Below are 18,618 nucleotides of genomic sequence, written 5' to 3' on the forward strand. Positions count from 1 at the left end.
TTCAACAAATACAAATTCTCTTCTCGACAGAGTGCTTTTTACAGTTTCCACTACTTCCATATTCAGAGTTTCTTGACAAAATTGGTAAACGTCTTCAGCATTTCTTGACAAAATTGGTAAACGTCTTCAGCATTACCAAGAACTTTCCTGTTACTTATTACAGCACGATAACAAGCATTCTTTACAGTTGCACCCAACCCATCACAGACATTCTTTCCATGAGACGTTTCAAAGTAGTTTCGAGTCATTTTGGGCTGCTTTCTGAGACTGATATCAGCAAACGCCTTTTTCCCCTTGTACTGGGCTGCACACCCATCAGTCCACTCGTGGAGTTCACCAATCTTCACCCCTCTGCTTTCTAGTAATTTAATGGCTTGATTCTCGAAGACAATTGCTAAATCCGCATCATGTTTGGTTTCTTCACTTATTCCAATGATGGCATGTTTTACTGTAACATCTTTGTCATCAAGACTTTCTTTATAGTAGCACATCATTGGATGTACAGTTACCTGGTTTCTATCAAAGAACCCTGACTGCACTTCACTTTGGAAGACACATGCATAGTTCTCACTGAAATCCATTACCATGGCTACAGATCCCTTTGTTAATTTCTCTACACATACACCCATTTGTTTCTGTTGCCAGGATGCTCTAAATGCATGCTCTGGGTACACCATCATGTCTTTCTCTAAAGCTGTCAAAAACACTTTGAAATCAGCTTCTTTGGGCACACAAGAAACGCAGCGCTTTACTTTGTCATATTTCTTTATTTCAATGCTTTCCCATTGATACCATGACACCATCCCATCTCTGTTTTTTTCTTCCATAGTCGCAAAATACTTTTTAAGGCCTTATACTCCACATTTTTCACAATTTCTTGACACACATTTTAAAGATGGTTCTTGTTCATAGCTGCAGAATGTTGCATCACTCAGACTCTTCTTATCAATCTTAATGTCTTCTGTCATGTCAGTCTCTTTTACAACTCGTTTCAATGTTGTAAGTGCTTCTACTTTCAGGGCTACATTACAACAAGTCTGGCACAGGCATGACCGTCTGCTTGTCTCGGACACTTTCTTTACATTAACTGGTTTTAGTTTGCTGAATGATGTAAGTCCTATTTTATGATTGGGGTTTCTTGTTTTGTATAACTTGTGTGCTTCTTCTAGTGTCATTGTCATCACATGTTTCTGTAGTGTTTCTTTCATACCAGTCTGAGTTTTGATTCTAACAACATCACGTTTGGATGGCACCTTTCTGCTAATTTCAGCACTCAGGTAGAACTCTTTCACTGATTGTTTCACATGATCACTTATCACATCACATCTTGTTTTTCTCTGTTTCTTTTTCCACCATTCATTTCTCATCTTCCTTGTCTTGTAAGACACATTGAAATATTTACTAACTGTGATCTTTTTGTATTTCCTTAGTACTGATTCACGTATTACATCATATGCATGTTTCTTTTCTCTGTCTTTTCGAACACCAATGTTTACTTCGGAAATACTTTCTTTCAAGGAATTCACTATAGCATCTGCTACTTCAAGTTTCTTCTTACAAGCTGGTGTCATTGTTACTCCTTGGTCAGAAAGTACTTTGGATGTTGAAGGTGACTCAATAAGCTTCTTTAAAATGGCGGCTCTCTTCTTTGGTGTCCTAGGCAGAATGCCTTTCACCATTTGCGCTCGTCTGTATACTGTTGCACGGGATAAGTTACTTTTGTTCTGTCTGCTTTCTCCATGACTGTCATTTTCATCAACTGTGTTAACAATTGGAATTGTAGGAGACTTAAGTTTAATTCGCATTCTTCAGGCTTGTGTTCGCTTCACAGCGTTTTTCTTTTTTTCTTCCAGAGCCGGTTTCTTACTCTTTTTAACACCAGGATCTTCAGAAGAACATGTTGTTTTCATCTTTTTTCTCTGTCTGTATCTTTTCATTTCTTCAGCTTTTTTCTTTCTTAAGGAGGCTTTTAATTCAGGATCTGAATTGGCCATGAGTTTCACTTTCATTCGAGCTTCCTTCTTTCTTTCTGTGTCTTTCTTTTTGATTTCAGAATATTTTGTGGAGTTTTCTGTTTTCTGACGCATTCTCCATGCCTTGACTTTCAGCCTGTTTTTCTCCTTTTGCTTCTTTTCTATGTCTTCATTCTTTTCAGCATTCATTTCAGCATTTTTTTCAAGTTTCCGGGATCGCAGTGATGATTTTCGGCTCTCTTCTGTAAAAAGACATTCTGAATATTAATTAACCTTAAACGGTTGGTATCAATGTATACCTTAGAATATTAATATATATGGTATATAAATCTTCATATAAAGACAGGTTTTGTGAAAAGAAAAACCTCAAAAGGTATAAATGTCCCTATATGGTTCAATTGTATTGTTTCTGTTCATAAAAATGTTTTAGAACATACTTACAGTAGACTTAGAAACAAGTGGCCGTATTTTATAGAGTCTGTAACCTGAGTACAAGTACAAATCAATTATTACTTAAGCTTCAATTCTGTACATTTAACAAGTATCCACTGTGTCTGTGATCTGTATATTATAACACTGATTGTATTCATTGGCATACACGCCAATCTTTATGTAAAAATATTTCATCTCGGCTCCGTAATAGGCTACACAAAATGAAATTGTGTGTCATACTGTCATAGGATTTCCATTAAACAACCTGTTAAGACCATTTTAGTTTGTTATATGTTGGGCATGGCAATTTCAACAAATAAGCATCACAACATGTGCATTTCATGTGGACAATTGCATTAATTCAGGGCATCATGTACAGACATATGGTTTGGTTACGGACCCTACGTAACATAGCATGGAATGTTTAGATAAGGATAATACATACCTAGAGCATCACTGGAACCAACACCTTTAGTGTTTTCCATTTGAAAGGACTTCTTGGTGGAATCTGACCGACTATTACCCAAAATAAGCCATTTTCTTAGCTGATTCCATCATTACTGCTGGACTGTTGTATTTCTTAGAAAGGCGGTTGTTTTGGATGATGCAATAATTCATCACAAATATTGTTGCATCAGCCGTTTTATTCGTATTTTCCAATAGTTAAAAGATGATGCAATATTGCACAATAAAAAAATTGCTTTTACCATGAAAAAATATAAGGAAATATGCTATTGAAAACAATGGAAATTTCAAATCAAAATTTGAAGGCAGATTTTGTAGTGTCCGTAACATTAAATATGTAAAAAAATGCAACTTAAAATCAAAATATTCCAAAAATATTTCAGCCATTAAACATACTCATACAGAGGTTTTTATTTGTGGAATGCCACATTTCTGTCATAAATACATATGTAGATACAAACCCATGGTTACGGACTCTACAGATTTTTTAACCCTGAAAATCTTACAGGTGAACCTCCTTCTTTTTAAGAATGTGAATCATGAATGCCCAAAGCAACAAAAAATTGGAAGTTTGATTAATAATCAGTCTTACAAAACAGTTATCACTTGTAAATGGGTGAATTTTCAATGTTTTTCATGCATATAACAAGGGATACTTATTGTAATTTTGAAAAATTGGCAAAAGCACCACTTGATGTTAATAAGTCATATTTTCTGTAATAATTTGTCTATTTTCTTGATTTACCCACCAAAATTTAGCACTTGAAATTTTCTATAAGCTGAGGTAATGCATTTTTTCCAAATCATCATGCAAAATAGATATATAACAGTTTGAATATATAAAAAAATCAAATGAGACAGCATAACGCTTGAAAATGGCCATTTTTGGGATATGTTTTTTGCTGTTACTGGAATACAAATTGATATTTTCACTTGAAATTTGGAGGCCAGCAGTAGTGGACTAGGTAACATGCTTTGGCTGCAAAGAATTAAGTTTGAAATCACACACTTTCCTTCAATCTATGTATAACAACCAAAAAATATAAAATGGACAAATACCGTGTTTTAGCCGCTGAGCTTTGTTTACATACAGTGGAAACAGAATGATAACATACGAAAACCATTATGTGATCATGCTCCAAGTCTATTTGTTAATTTTAATGATATGCCAGATATTGACAAATTTAAGTTTCTTTTTGCTCACCCAGAACCCTATGTAATAAGATTACTTGCCAAAACCTGCTGCCAAATACTTAAATGTAGAAATAATGTTATATATAATAAAAGTAATAGGTTACACACAACCTTAATTTTAGCCTTTTATTTTGCTCTTAGTCAATGCCTTTTAAGTTTTAGCTCCTAATTTTTATTGCTAATGACATGCACTTATTCGTGAATGTATTATGATCTTAAATACTGCTGTTTTTTAGAAATTAGCAACTGCTTTATAGTTTTAGTGTTTGTAACTATGTACATGTGATTTGATGATTATATACCAGACTGGTTGCCAGCCCGTCTCTTATAATTCTTAAATAGAATGTCTGTGTACATGCAAATTGTATAAACTTTGAAATGTATGTACATGGATGAGACATAAATAAACAGATATATATATATATATATATATATATATATATATATATATATATATATATATATATATATTTATATATATATAATGACACCATCTACAAGTATAAATTAAAACAGTGCACAGCACATTTTAAAATAGCAATCACAATTGTTTGTGTCAATCATGTAGTAAAAATTTGTTTCAACTATCATACGTTTGTTCATGCTCATGTTATGGCAAAGCCACAATGAAGCTTAATTGAAATAAAAATATATTTACAAAAGCCATCTCCTTATTTCAATTTTGCCTTACACCAGTTCACATTACTCATCTAACTTACAAAAGCCATCTCCTTATTTCAATTTTGCCTTACACCAGTTCACATTACTCATCTAACAGTCCTTGTTACTCATATAACAGTCCTCGTTACTCATCTAACAGTCCTTGTTACTCATCTAACAGTCCTTGTTACTCATCTAACAGTCCTTGGCACAAGCGGTATAACCGGTTCCCGATTGTTTTTTTCGGCATATTTCTGTGTATGAGTTTCTACGTTTGATCATCCTATGAAGGTAGAACAGATGGTGCATCTGTGTCATAGAGTTGACCACTTTTTTGAAGCGGCCAAGCCAGGAAAAAGTCTGTTCTGCAGCTTGTGTATTGTAGCCAGCAGGCAGCACATCCGGGTTGTACTTTGTATGACATTTCTTATTCTTATGGTTGCTTAGATGCAGTCGGTCAATAACCTTTTTTTATCTTAAACCACAACAATTGGTATGGTTCTTGAAGTGGAAGGGGGACCTTGGATCCCCTTAGAGAGTCCAAATGACACATGTTGTCATACACTAAGAAGTAGGTTTCAAGGTGGCTGTCTAAATGTTCATGAGGAACATGCCGAACATCCTCGTAAATGACCTTGATAGTTTGCATGAAGACCTGAGAAGGACTTTCTGCTCTGAAATAAAATAAAGCAGATATAATTGGTATGCAAAGGAGAGAAAAATATTTACTATGAAGCCTTTTTGGATCAAGAAGTTATTTGCATGTTTAAATAACTTTTTCTTTATTGTGTATAGGGAAAATGTAGCAAGAGTGAAAATGTTCTAACATAAATGATTTTCACTTCAGTTGAAATAACCAAAACTCATAACTTTGAAGTTTACGTTTATTATGATGGACTTCATGGCATGATGTTTAAAGCCTAGTTTTAGACATGTATATATTTATATGTATTGCTAGGCAAAGTCTGGACAAGAATAGGTAATATTTGAGAGAGAGAGAGAGAGAGAGAGAGAGAGAGAGAGAGAGAGAGAGGGCACAATCTGCATGTTCAATAGGAATTAATTTGACTTGTGATTTAAAATTATTACTTACTTGAAAAGAGGATTGAAATACATTATGTGTCCACCCCCAGTAACACACATGAAATGGCCTCTAGACTTCTGTCGCAACTTTCCCTTTTGGCCAATGTCTTTGTTGCATAGGGATTTACCTGATGATTCCCAGGATGAAGGCCTGTTTCTTAACACCATGGACTTAGTACCTGTAAAACACCAATTTAACAGTTAGAATAGCTGTACGCAACACACTTCAAACATTTCAATAAAAACACTCCATGAAGATAGGCCAATGCTATTACACCCTTCAGTATATATAAAGCAAAGAACTAGAAAAAGGCTCAAATAATTCTCAACAGAACTGTTGCATTGCAATTAATGATAACTTGTCCGAACAGATGGTAAATGAGGGAGCCGGACAAATTCCCCCCCGAAAAAATTATTATGGGATTATGTCCACCTTGTAAAAATGATGGGAGGGATTTTGTCTGCCTTGAAAACTTGATCAGGGGGATTATGTTCAACTATACAAAAATGAGTGGGAGGGATTTTTTTCATACACTCGGTAAAAGAATATTTTAATAATTATTTTCAATTAATCACAGGCAAATATGATAAATGCGTCATTTCACATTCATAAAGGAGAACACTTGTAAGCAGACAGAAGTCTGAAAAGATGAATGCAGTACAGCAATTGCCAACACTCTTTGTTTCATCAGTCAAACAAGTAGCATACCTAAACAGTTATGCAACCTTGGATTGAAAACTGTGTACTTATGTATATAAGGATTTTTTGTAAGAAAACTTATGTACGGTGAGTTTTTAGAAATATTTGGTTATGGAATAATAGCAATTTGGCAAGGTTTAAGTGTGTTAGCTTCTTAAACTTGCCAATTGGTCACTATTATTAACAGAAGTGTACTGCGCCAATAACAGCATGTCACAGGAAACCATATGCCCACCTTAAAGTTCTACAATTTCTGTCAATGTACCAATTAGTCAATGAATAGAAGTGTACCTGACCCATAACAACAAATTACAGGAAACCTGAAGGTGTCATATGTATGCCCACCTAAAAGTTCTACAGTTTCTGTCAATGTGCCAATTAGTCAATAAACAGAAGTGTACCTGACCCATAATAACATATAACAGAAAAACCTAAAGGTGTCATATGTATGCCCACCTTAAAGTTCTACAGTTTCTGTCAATGTGCCAATTAGTCAATAAACATAAGTGTACCTGACCCATAACAACATATAACAGGAAACCTGAAGATGTCATATGTATGCCCACCTTAAAGGTCTACAGTTTCTGTTAATGTGTCAATTAGTCAATAAACAGACTTGTACTGGGACAAAAACAGTGTAGTGTATCTTAACAAAGATCTTTTAAGCTGAGAGCTAATTTTAATATAATGCACTTATGACACCAATAGAAAGACTTATACACCCTGTCTCAAATCTAATGAAAAGTACATGCCTTGATACTCAATGGCTGTTTGTCCTGTTTGTTGAATACTTCCAGCAAAGGCCATCACTATTGCTTCCATCTGACTAGTAGAGTCGGCACCTGAAAGGAACAAATTCATAACTTCCCACAACTGTTTTATTAATTTTGCTTATTCCCTATCATTGAATGAAAGGGCTTGAAAAGAGAACAGTGATAACAAATATGCTATGACAAATGGTATCATTAAAACATGAAGATATATGTTGAGAACGGGAGGCAGACAAAAGAGGTGGACATAATCCCTCTCATCATCTTTTTCTAGTCAGATAATATACCCCTCCCCCCCAAAAGTTTTTTGGTTTTATTATCTACTGAATAGTTTTTACAGAAAATTTGGAATTATTTTGAAATATAATGTTAATGTTAAGTTAAAATTTAGGTGTGATTATTTTGAAATATAATGTTAATGTTAAGTTAAAATTTAGGTGTGATTACTTTGTAACACTAAAACAATAAATAGTCATTTAAAACTTTTAAGTGTTACCTTTAAATTGAAAACTGTGAAAACTAACTGTTAATAATAACTCTTTTGTATGTTAATTATCTAAATTCAAATGCTTTGTTTTTTCAGATATGGTATGAGATGCCTTGTTAAACTAGCATTATCACCTCTGTGTATGTCACACTATATGTAGCTTATCACAGAGGGCAATGTCATAGTTGGAAATAATTGTGATATATATATGTTTTGGCATATAGTATTCTTGCTAGGGATGTATGATTTATATGTTGCATGCTACATAACTTTCTTTTCTTTCATCACATATTTCTTTTCATTTGGTGATTCATAATTACTTGAAAGCTTATAAACAGTGCAGTTTTGAAGCCAACCACATTTACACACTGTAATTTACCTTTACATCCGACATGTTGTAAGAATGACTTCTTTTCAGTAGGAACCCCATTGCGTTGTAGGAGCTGGAAATGCTCTTGGCAAAATACACTTCCGGCTCTCGGCTCGTTCACACACACATTAGGAAACGATAAGAGAGGATACCCATCGACGTGTTGGGGCACTGACATCAGGCAGTGAAAAATATTGAGCTTCCAGCAAGCATCAATCACTCGAAGATTTTCACAACCTTTAAATACAAAGAACTTGAAAATCAAGAGTGTCTCTAACCATTACAGAAGATATCTTGATTGACAGCGATATTCACTTTAGCCTTAGACATAGCTGCAATAATGATTTAGTCAAAAGCAATTAGAAGAATGACATTCAGAGGCTATATATTCTATAAAGAATAACATGTTATGTAACCTTAGGGTGGGTCCATTGAATAATCAGTATATTAGATCTGTATTCATATTCCAAGTTTTTACAAACCTTCAACCAAGATTTTTTAAATCAAGGGCCATAACTTGTCTTAGGGATAACATGGAGTAATGTTACCTAAGATTGAAAAGAAGTCACCAAATATTTCTACACATTATGATCATTTTATAATTACGGTACATGTATGGGTCAAATCACTTCCAAAAAAGCAAGAGTTATGGTCTTTGTATACTGTTACATAAGGTTACAACATTTCATTTGATTGTCTGCACTTGCTAGTTATTTTACGTTCTGGCCAAATTTTGCACAACAGTGCCAATACTAAGACTATGATAATATCTCGAATGCTGTTTCAAACTGAAACCCAGACTATATTTACGACTGTCAGAAGTATTACCCTTTTTTTTGCAATTAGCTGAACATGAATGTGGATAAATCTCATCGCGTCTGTACTGGTCTATCTTTCCGAGAACGTCATTTTCAGTGTTTTTTTGGTTAAATGTTATATGTGCAGTCAGGTTTCTTTCATCAATCTCCTTTTCTAGCTCACAGGCAAAGAAACTATTTAAGGCCATCTTCATGCCATGCCCTTGACATCTGTGGTGTATATAAAAACATATATATAAAATATTATGCAAGACATTTTTTTTATAACAATTTATTTTGATTCAATGGTAAGCGATTTAAAGGGGCTATACACCGTATGATGAATTGGAGAGAAAAAGAAAATTGTCAAAAACTGTCTTAAACTTGGTATCGATGTGTACAATGCATTGGAACTTACTTTTAAAAGTACCACATAGTTTACAATTTATTTATTTTTCCAGATTTTTTTTTGTATTTTTCCATTAAAAAAGGATTACTAGGTATTCTCTTTATGTGTGATTGCCTAGTCAATGTTATCACCTAATATTACCAAGTTAGGTATATAGCTTAAATATTCCAACTGTTTAGGGTAGGCCTTCTCAGCACAGTGGATACAACACTGGACTGAAATTTTGGCGACACCGGTTCGAACCCAGTATTTTCTTTACAATTATGATATCAAAGAGTAAAACATTTTATCAAATGATTGCCCTGAAAGTCGTTACAGAAAAAAACTATTTTTGGTGCCAATCTGGTGTACATTCCCTTTAATCAATTGACAGTGTTAAGTATATATATATATATGTTCAGAATTTAAGACACAGTCCCTATTTTAAACCTTTAAAGAATTGCAAAACATACCTAAGTATTCATCGTCTTGACAAACACCATCACCATCAATCACCATCATCACCATCATCACCGGCCAGGCTGGAATCTTCTGTTATTTTAACAAATAAAGTGCATTTGATTAAATCAAAAGAATTATTCTGAAAATAAGAATATTACTTAACTGTGAATGGTAGGTCTTTAACCTATAAATTGTCTATTCAATAAGCAAAAGGGTTACCTAGATTTAACAAATACATTATTATTTCTGAAAATCTTCAAAAGAACACTACATACATGGTTGTGCATGTACTATATGATAGTTACACACATCTATATTAATAGTTTTTGATGTTGTTAATATCTAGAAATTACAGCTCTTTTTGTTAAAGAACTTCAATCCCTGCATTCTGTGGCTCATACGGGCAATTAAAAAATCAGAACTATTTCTCAAACTATTTCCATAAAAGTAGGGCTTATCATAGAAAAAGAAGGAGCCTGACAAAATAGCAGATAAAAAGTTACTCATAATGAACCACTTGAAAGCTTGAGTAATGTTTTGTTCGTTTAGAAACATAATTCCAATGATTTGCTATTAGAAATTACCAGATCTTGATTCAGCAAATGTAGCCTTTTTCCATTCATGGAATTCCGGAGCCCGATTTTCATCATACACGCCATTGTATATTTCTGCAAATGCTTTGTGTGATACAAAGGCATGGTTCCTGAAAAATTAACTCAGAAATGATAGGATTTATGATGGTAATTGGGCTAGCCGAAGGCTTCCCAAACACAATCAAAGTGCAATTAAACCTTTTTTATGTAATTTCAGTGTCTGGGATATAATGCCAGTAACAATTTTTTTCCAGATAAAGTTATTATTTGACAAAGGCTTCAAAAGTTATTCTGCAGACAAGACCAATTAAAGGTTATTTCGTAAATTCAAAGGCAGTAGCTGTTGAGTGAAAAAATGTGAAATGGCTCCAACTTATCCGAGATAAAATGCCCATACGCATTCAAACTATTTATATAAATAAGCTAGTGTTATAATTATCTTACCCTGATTCACACATCAATTCATAAGTGCTGTCATCAAAGTACACCCAATTTGAACTCTCCTTTTGTGATGTTTTGTATTTGACATCATAGTAACGCCTGCCAACATTCGGGATGGTATAATGACTGATGTAATACCTCGCTCCGCATGACCTACACCGGAGCGAGCATTTCAAACCTGGTTCTGGACCTACAAGAGAAAATATGAGTTATTCACAAAGTATATATTTTCCATCCCAGATCAATGCACCTTAAAAGTATAAATGTGTAGTAATATATATATATATATATATATATATATATATATATATATATATATATATATATATATATTTCAGTATAAACAGGCGGGAAGAAATGCGACACTTGGGACAATTACAATAGCAATAGCCTGTCTGTTTAAACCTGTAATCTGTAAACATTTATAGACATGTATCAGTTCTTGTGAATGTCAGAATCCAGCCATAATCATGATAATGGCCAATAAAATTGATACAGAAAAAAAAGATAGTAGAACAAACCTATTTACCTGTTATTTTAAACAGTGTAATGTTAGATTTTGACGCCGGATACACCTTGCCTCCACAATCAGGGATCAAACAAGCGTCAACAACAGGTGCTATGAAGTTCAGAAGTGGTTCTTTGTGTGCCCTTGAAGCTTTCCATAAAACAGTTTTGAACTTGGCACCACAATCTACTAATCTGGTCTCGTCAGGGATTTTTTCACATATAGCCTTTGGAGTTCAATAACATGTTTGATGTTCATTGATTTGTCAACTTCTTGCATTATTTTTAAAAAATAATCATCCCTGTTAACAAAGTTTTTGGGAATATGTTTATCAGTCTGCACTGCACAAACAAATGTGTTTAAACCATATTTTTGTATAATGGTAGACAGGTCATTTTTCCATGGTTGTGTTCTGATTGCCATGGAGATTTTGAACATTGATCCAATTTTGGTTGTTCTACTCTTGGACGTCTCCTTGGGGTTTGGCATCCTGGGCTAGGTGATCGCTTCCAGAACGTTTGACGTTCACTTTCTGTTCGTGTACTGTACGACATCTTGGACTTGGGGAACGTTCCCATATCGATCGACGTGCACCTGTGGCTGTCTTTCGGTGAATCCCACAGCTTTCTCGATGCCCGTGTCTGTTGTTCCATGTCTAGGCAAAATACACATGTTCGAATTTAGGTTATTAGGTATAATCCAATTAAGTCATATAACTAAATGAGGCTGTTAAGTAAGAGGAACCTTCACGTCAATCGTGTGTGGCTTGGCTGAACAGATAGTTGAATGTTATAAATGTATGAAGTGTTCCCATTCATCTTACTTTCTGTAATTTTATGATATAATATATCAAGAAGCGGCTTTTGTTTAACTTGTTGCAATGTAGTACCTTTTTAAACGAAATGCTTTCATTTCCTGGTCACAAGCGTAACTGTTTGTTGGCTATTCAAGTAGGAAAATAGTTAACTGAACACTTTTTCTTATAAGCATATTCCCTAATGAAAATAAAATTCGTGTACCTTGTATCTTGAAGTCCTTACTAATGATATGTTTACATGTTGTAATTTTTTTTTTATTCAAACATTGCTTCGAGCCGCCATTGTTCACCGGTGCATAAACGTGTGCCTTACATTCAATTGCGGTTACACATCACCATATTTATGTTTAGTTATCGACAAAACGGTATGATATCGGACGGGCATGCAAATTGAATGGCAGAACCCGCTGTAATACGGATGTGGTCCAGTACAACCAATTAAAGTTTTGGTAACGACTGCACCATATTTACTATTACTATCAGAGCAATATATATACCTAATTTATTTCCTAGTAAGAAATCGGCCCTCCCCGATTACACAAACTTTTACCAACAAAAGTAATTGTAATTACTATGTATAAATTATCACAAATTATGAAATATACAAACTCCTACGTTAAGAAAATGCTGGGATAAACTTATAGTATTAAAATGACATCAGTTGAATTTAGGTGCGATGTTTATAAGTGTATGCAAAGGGAGAAAGAAGTTTGTAGCCATTACCTCATTTTTTAAGTTACACTGGAAAGACAGCTCTAACAAAACTCGTTTTGTTTTCGTTATTTATTTTGACATATATAGAATAGGAACTCATTATGTTCATCAGTTAGGTTGTGGGAGCCAAACAATATTTTTTTGATATTAAGTGGACGGTAGGCCCGGATCCCTAAATGTTTCTATACGTTCTATCAAATACTAATTTGCACTGGAATAGACTTAGTGTTTGTCGTCCTCAATATCAGCTCCACAAGCACATGAAGAAGTTTGCATCAAATGCATTTTTTTTCCGTATACGTGCATGGTGAACAGGATGAAGTCGTTCACCTGTGATGTTATATCTAGGTATTGTTGGTTCTTTGTACAATACGTCCATTTTCGTTTTGAAGGTTTCTAAGGATTCCTAATCTCTAGTTTCTTGATGTCAATCAATGTACAAATATATGAGTTTATTGTTTACTCCAACACTATCTTGGTCTGCAGCTAAATCCAAATTAGCAGCTCAGGCAAGGAAAGCTATTTTTTTTCAATTAAAAACTATCAATTGTCATTTGGTACGATTAATCATAATGATTTTTTTTAACTTTTTGATACAATGGTCTCCCCGATACTGACATTTGGCTCAGAAATTTGGGGATTTAAGGAAGGTAATGAGATTGAAAAAGTACAGCTTTTCTTTTGTAAATATTTTCTCGAAGTTAAGAGTTCTGTAAAAAATTGTGTGGCTTTATATGAATGTGGAAGATTACCAATGTTCACTATTTATGTGTCGAAATGTGTAAAATATTGATGCAAAGTATTGCTAGAAATTCATATATTATTATAAAAAATCTGGATGGTTAAGGTAGGCGTATTTGGGCAACTTATATAAAAGAAATATTGTTTACATATGGCTTTGGGTATGCTTGGATTGCCCACGATGTGGGAGATATAAATATATTTATCTGTCATTATAAAATAAGAATTGCTGATTGTTGTAGACAAACATGGCTCGGTGATGTAAATAATTCCTCACACTGTGATACTTATAAATGCTTCAAGTCTTTATTGAATGTTGAAAGATACCTTAATATCAGTTCACCGTTTCCTGTACGGAAATCATTGGCTAGATTTAGAACCTCTAGTCATAAACTTCATATATAATCGGTCGATTATTTGTATTGATAGAAATGGTCGTTTTTGTATTTATTGTTTGTTGGATGAAAGACATACTTGTTATTGAAGATGAAAATTATGTATTTTTTAAGTGTTTAAAATTTAATGACATCCGGGAAAATTATTTGTTCTCTTGGTATCGTGGAAATACTGACATTGTTCATTTCTATAATATGATGGCATCGGAAAATGTTGCCCATATTAAATCCCTTGCTCTTTACATTCATAAACTCATGTTAGCTATAAATAACACTTAACTTGTTAACCAAGAGACACAACTCTTATTTAGTTACATATATGCATTTTGTTATATTTGATTTGCATTGTAAAATGTATTATGGGCTGGAGGCCTTCCATAACTTGACTTTTGATGAAAATTTTCGATGTAACCTAAAAACTCGATTTTTAATGTTGAACTTTGAAAATTTTCGATGTAACCGATGTAACCAGTTGTAACAAATGTAACCGCGTAACCCGCTATTTCAGATAGAAAAACAACAACACTTTTTTCAAACTTTTCACAAACTTTGCTGTAACTCATTGTAACTAATGTAACTGCATAACTCTGATCATATGTCGACCTGAAAACTCGATTTTTGATGTTGAACTTTGAAAATGTTCGATGTAACCGATGTAACCAGTTGTAACCAATGTAACCGCGTAACCCGCTATTTCAGATAGAAAAAAAACACACCTTTTCAAACTTTTCAGAAACTTTGCTGTAACTCATTGTAACTAATGTAACTGCATAACTCTAATCATATGTCGACCTGAAAACTCGATTTTTGATGAAAATTTTCGATGTAACCGATGTAACCAGTTGTAACCAATGTAACCGCGTAACCCGCTATTTGAGATAGAAAAAAAACACTTTTTCAAACTTTTCAGAAACTTTGCTGTAACTCATTGTAACTAATGTAACTGCATAACTCTAATTATATGTCGACCTGAAAACTCGATTTTTGATGTTGAACTTTGAAAATTTTCGATGTAACCGATGTAACCAGTTGTAGCCAATGTAACCGCGTAACCCGCTATTTGGGATAGAAAAAAAAAACACTTTTTCAAACTTTTCAGAAACTTTGCTGTAACTCATTGTAACTAATGTAACTGCATAACTCTGATCATATGTCGACCTGAAAACTCGATTTTTGATGAAAATTTTCGATGTAACCGATGTAACCAGTTGTAACCAATGTAACCGCGTAACCCGCTATTTGGGATAGAAAAAAACACTTTTTCAAACTTTTCAGAACATTTGCTGTAACTCATTGTAACTAATGTAACCGCATAACTCTGATCATATGTCGACCTGAAAACTCGATTTTTGATGAAAATTTTCGATGTAACCGATGTAACCAGTTGTAACCAATGTAACCGCGTAACCCGCTATTTCAGATAGAAAAAAAACACTTTTTCAAACTTTTCAGAAACTTTGCTGTAACTCATTGTAACTAATGTAACTGCATAACTCTAATCATATGTCGACCTGAAAACTCGATTTTTGATGTTGAACTTTGAAAATTTTCGATGTAACCGATGTAACCAGTTGTAACCAATGTAACCGCGTAACCCGCTATTTGAGATGGAAAAAACACTTTTTCAAACTTTTCACAAACTTTGCTGTAACTCATTGTAACTAATGTAACTGCATAACTCCGATCATATATCGACCTGAAAACTCGATTTTTGATGAAAATTTTCGATGTAACCGATGTAACCAGTTGTAACCAATGTAACCGCGTAACCCGCTATTTGGGATAGAAAAAAACACTTTTTCAAACTTTTCAGAAACTTTGCTGTAACTCATTGTAACCAATGTAACCGCGTAACCCGCTATTTCAGATAGAAAAAAACACTTTTTCAAACTTTTCAAAAACTGAGCTGTAACTCATTTTAACTATTGTAACTGCCTAACTCTGATCATATGTCGACCTGAAAACTCGATTTTTAATGAAAATTTTCGATGTAACCGATGTAACCAGTTGTAACCAATGTAACCGCGTAACCCGCTATTTCAGATAGAAAAAAACACTTTTTCAAACTTTTCACAAACTTTGCTGTAACTTATTGTAACTAATGTAACTGCATAACTCTGATTATATGTCGACCTGAAAACTCGATTTTTGATGAAAATTTTCGATGTAACCGATGTAACCAGTTGTAACCAATGTAACCGCGTAACCCGCTATTTCAGATAGAAAAAACACTTTTTCAAACTTTTCAAAAACTGAGATGTAACTCATTTTAACTAATGTTACTGCATAACTCTGATCATATGTCGACCTGAAAACTTGATTTTTGATGTTGATCTTTGAATTTTTTCGATGTAACCGATGTAACCAGTTGTAACCAATGTAACCGCGTAACCCGCTATTTGAGATAGAAAAAAACACTTTTTCAAACTTTTCAGAACATTTGCTGTAACTCATTGTAACTAATGTAACCGCATAACTCTGATCATATGTCGACCTGAAAACTCGATTTTTGATGAAAATTTTCGATGTAACCGATGTAACCAGTTGTAACCAATGTAACCGCGTAACCCGCTATTTGAGAAAGAAAAAAACATTTTTTCAAACTTTTCACAAACTTTGCTGTAACTCATTGTAACTAATGTAACCGCATAACTCTGATCATATGTCGACCTGAAAACTCGATTTTTAATGAAAATTTTCGATGTAACCGATGTAACCAGTTGTAACCAATGTAACCGCGTAACCCGCTATTTCATATAGAAAAAAACACTTTTTCAAACTTTTCAGAACATTTGCTGTAACTCATTGTAACTAATGTAACTGCATAACTCTGATCATATGTCGACCTGAAAACTCGATTTTTGATGAAAATTTTCGATGTAACCGATGTAACCAGTTGTAACCAATGTAACCGCGTAACCCGCTATTTCAGATAGAAAAAAAACACTTTTTCAAACTTTTCAGAAACTTTGCTGTACCTCATTGTAACTAATGTAACTGCATAACTCTAATCATATGTCGACCTGAAAACTCGATTTTTGATGAAAATTTTCGATGTAACCGATGTAACCAGTTGTAACCAATGTAACCGCGTAACCCGCTATTTCAGATAGAAAAAAACACTTTTTCAAACTTTTCAGAAACTTTGCTGTACCTCATTGTAACTAATGTAACTGCATAACTCTGATCATATATCGACCTGAAAACTCGATTTTTGATGTTGAACTTTGAAAATTTTCGAGGTAACCGATGTAACCAGTTGTAACCAATGTAACCGCGTAACCCGCTATTTGAGATAGAAAAAAACACTTTTTCAAACTTTTCAGAAACTTTGCTGTAACTCATTGTAACTAATGTAACCGCATAACTCTGATCATATGTCGACCTGAAAACTCGATTTTTGATGAAAATTTTCGATGTAACCGATGTAACCAGTTGTAACCAATGTAACCGCGTAACCCGCTATTTCAGATAGAAAAAAACACTTTTTCAAACTTTTCAGAACATTTGCTGTAACTCATTGTAACTAATGTAACCGCATAACTCTGATCATATGTCGACCTGAAAACTAGATTTTTGATGAAAATTTTCGATGTAACCGATGTAACCAGTTGTAACCAATGTAACCGCGTAACCCGCTATTTCAGATAGAAAAAACACTTTTTCAAACTTTTCAGAAACTTTGCTGTACCTCATTGTAACTAATGTAACTGCATAACTCTGATTATATATCGACCTGAAAACTCGATTTTTGATGTTGAACTTTGAAAATTTTCGATGTAACCGATGTAACCAGTTGTAACCAATGTAACCGCGTAACCCGCTATTTCAGATAGAAAAAAACACTTTTTCAAACTTTTCAGAAACTTTGCTGTACCTCATTGTAACTAATGTAACTGCATAACTCTGATCATATATCGACCTGAAAACTCGATTTTTGATGTTGAACTTTGAAAATTTTCGAGGTAACCGATGTAACCAGTTGTAACCAATGTAACCGCGTAACCCGCTATTTGAGATAGAAAAAAACACTTTTTCAAACTTTTCAGAAACTTTGCTGTAACTCATTGTAACTAATGTAACCGCATAACTCTGATCATATGTCGACCTGAAAACTCGATTTTTGATGAAAATTTTCGATGTAACCGATGTAACCAGTTGTAACCAATGTAACCGCGTAACCCGCTATTTCAGATAGAAAAAAACACTTTTTCAAACTTTTCAGAACATTTGCTGTAACTCATTGTAACTAATGTAACCGCATAACTCTGATCATATGTCGACCTGAAAACTAGATTTTTGATGAAAATTTTCGATGTAACCGATGTAACCAGTTGTAACCAATGTAACCGCGTAACCCGCTATTTCTGATAGAAAAAACACTTTTTCAAACTTTTCAGAAACTTTGCTGTACCTCATTGTAACTAATGTAACTGCATAACTCTGATTATATATCGACCTGAAAACTCGATTTTTGATGTTGAACTTTGAAAATTTTCGATGTAACCGATGTAACCAGTTGTAACCAATGTAACCGCGTAACCCGCTATTTCAGATAGAAAAAAACACTTTTTCAAACTTTTCACAAACTTTGCTGTAACTCATTGTAACTAATGTAACTGCATAAC

At 33.8% G+C, this 18,618-nt stretch overlaps 1 protein-coding gene and 1 pseudogene across 2 annotated transcripts; both read right to left on the reverse strand.

The window, feature by feature from the left end:
* Positions 1 to 633: 633 nt before the first annotated feature.
* On the reverse strand, positions 634 to 2,903 carry LOC128233664 (DNA ligase 1-like). 2 transcript variants are annotated; one of them, XM_052947449.1, is made up of 2 exons: positions 2,851 to 2,903; positions 634 to 2,215 (listed from the first exon to the last, which is right to left on the reverse strand). In XM_052947449.1, exon 2 carries the CDS (start codon positions 1,803 to 1,805, stop codon positions 852 to 854), a length of 954 nt encoding a protein of 317 aa, XP_052803409.1. In that variant the 5' UTR covers positions 1,806 to 2,215; positions 2,851 to 2,903; the 3' UTR covers positions 634 to 851. The 2 variants fall into 2 exon arrangements, with proteins under 2 accessions (XP_052803409.1, XP_052803410.1); XM_052947450.1 differs by having other exon boundaries at positions 2,851 to 2,897.
* A 1,680-nt stretch (positions 2,904 to 4,583) lies between these two features.
* Positions 4,584 to 12,428, reverse strand: LOC128233663 (uncharacterized; annotated as a pseudogene).
* Between the last annotated feature and the right edge of the window lie 6,190 nt (positions 12,429 to 18,618).

Source organism: Mya arenaria, chromosome 5 (genome assembly GCF_026914265.1).
Source record: "Mya arenaria isolate MELC-2E11 chromosome 5, ASM2691426v1".
In the NCBI taxonomy this organism is placed as follows: Eukaryota; Metazoa; Mollusca; class Bivalvia; order Myida; family Myidae; genus Mya; species Mya arenaria.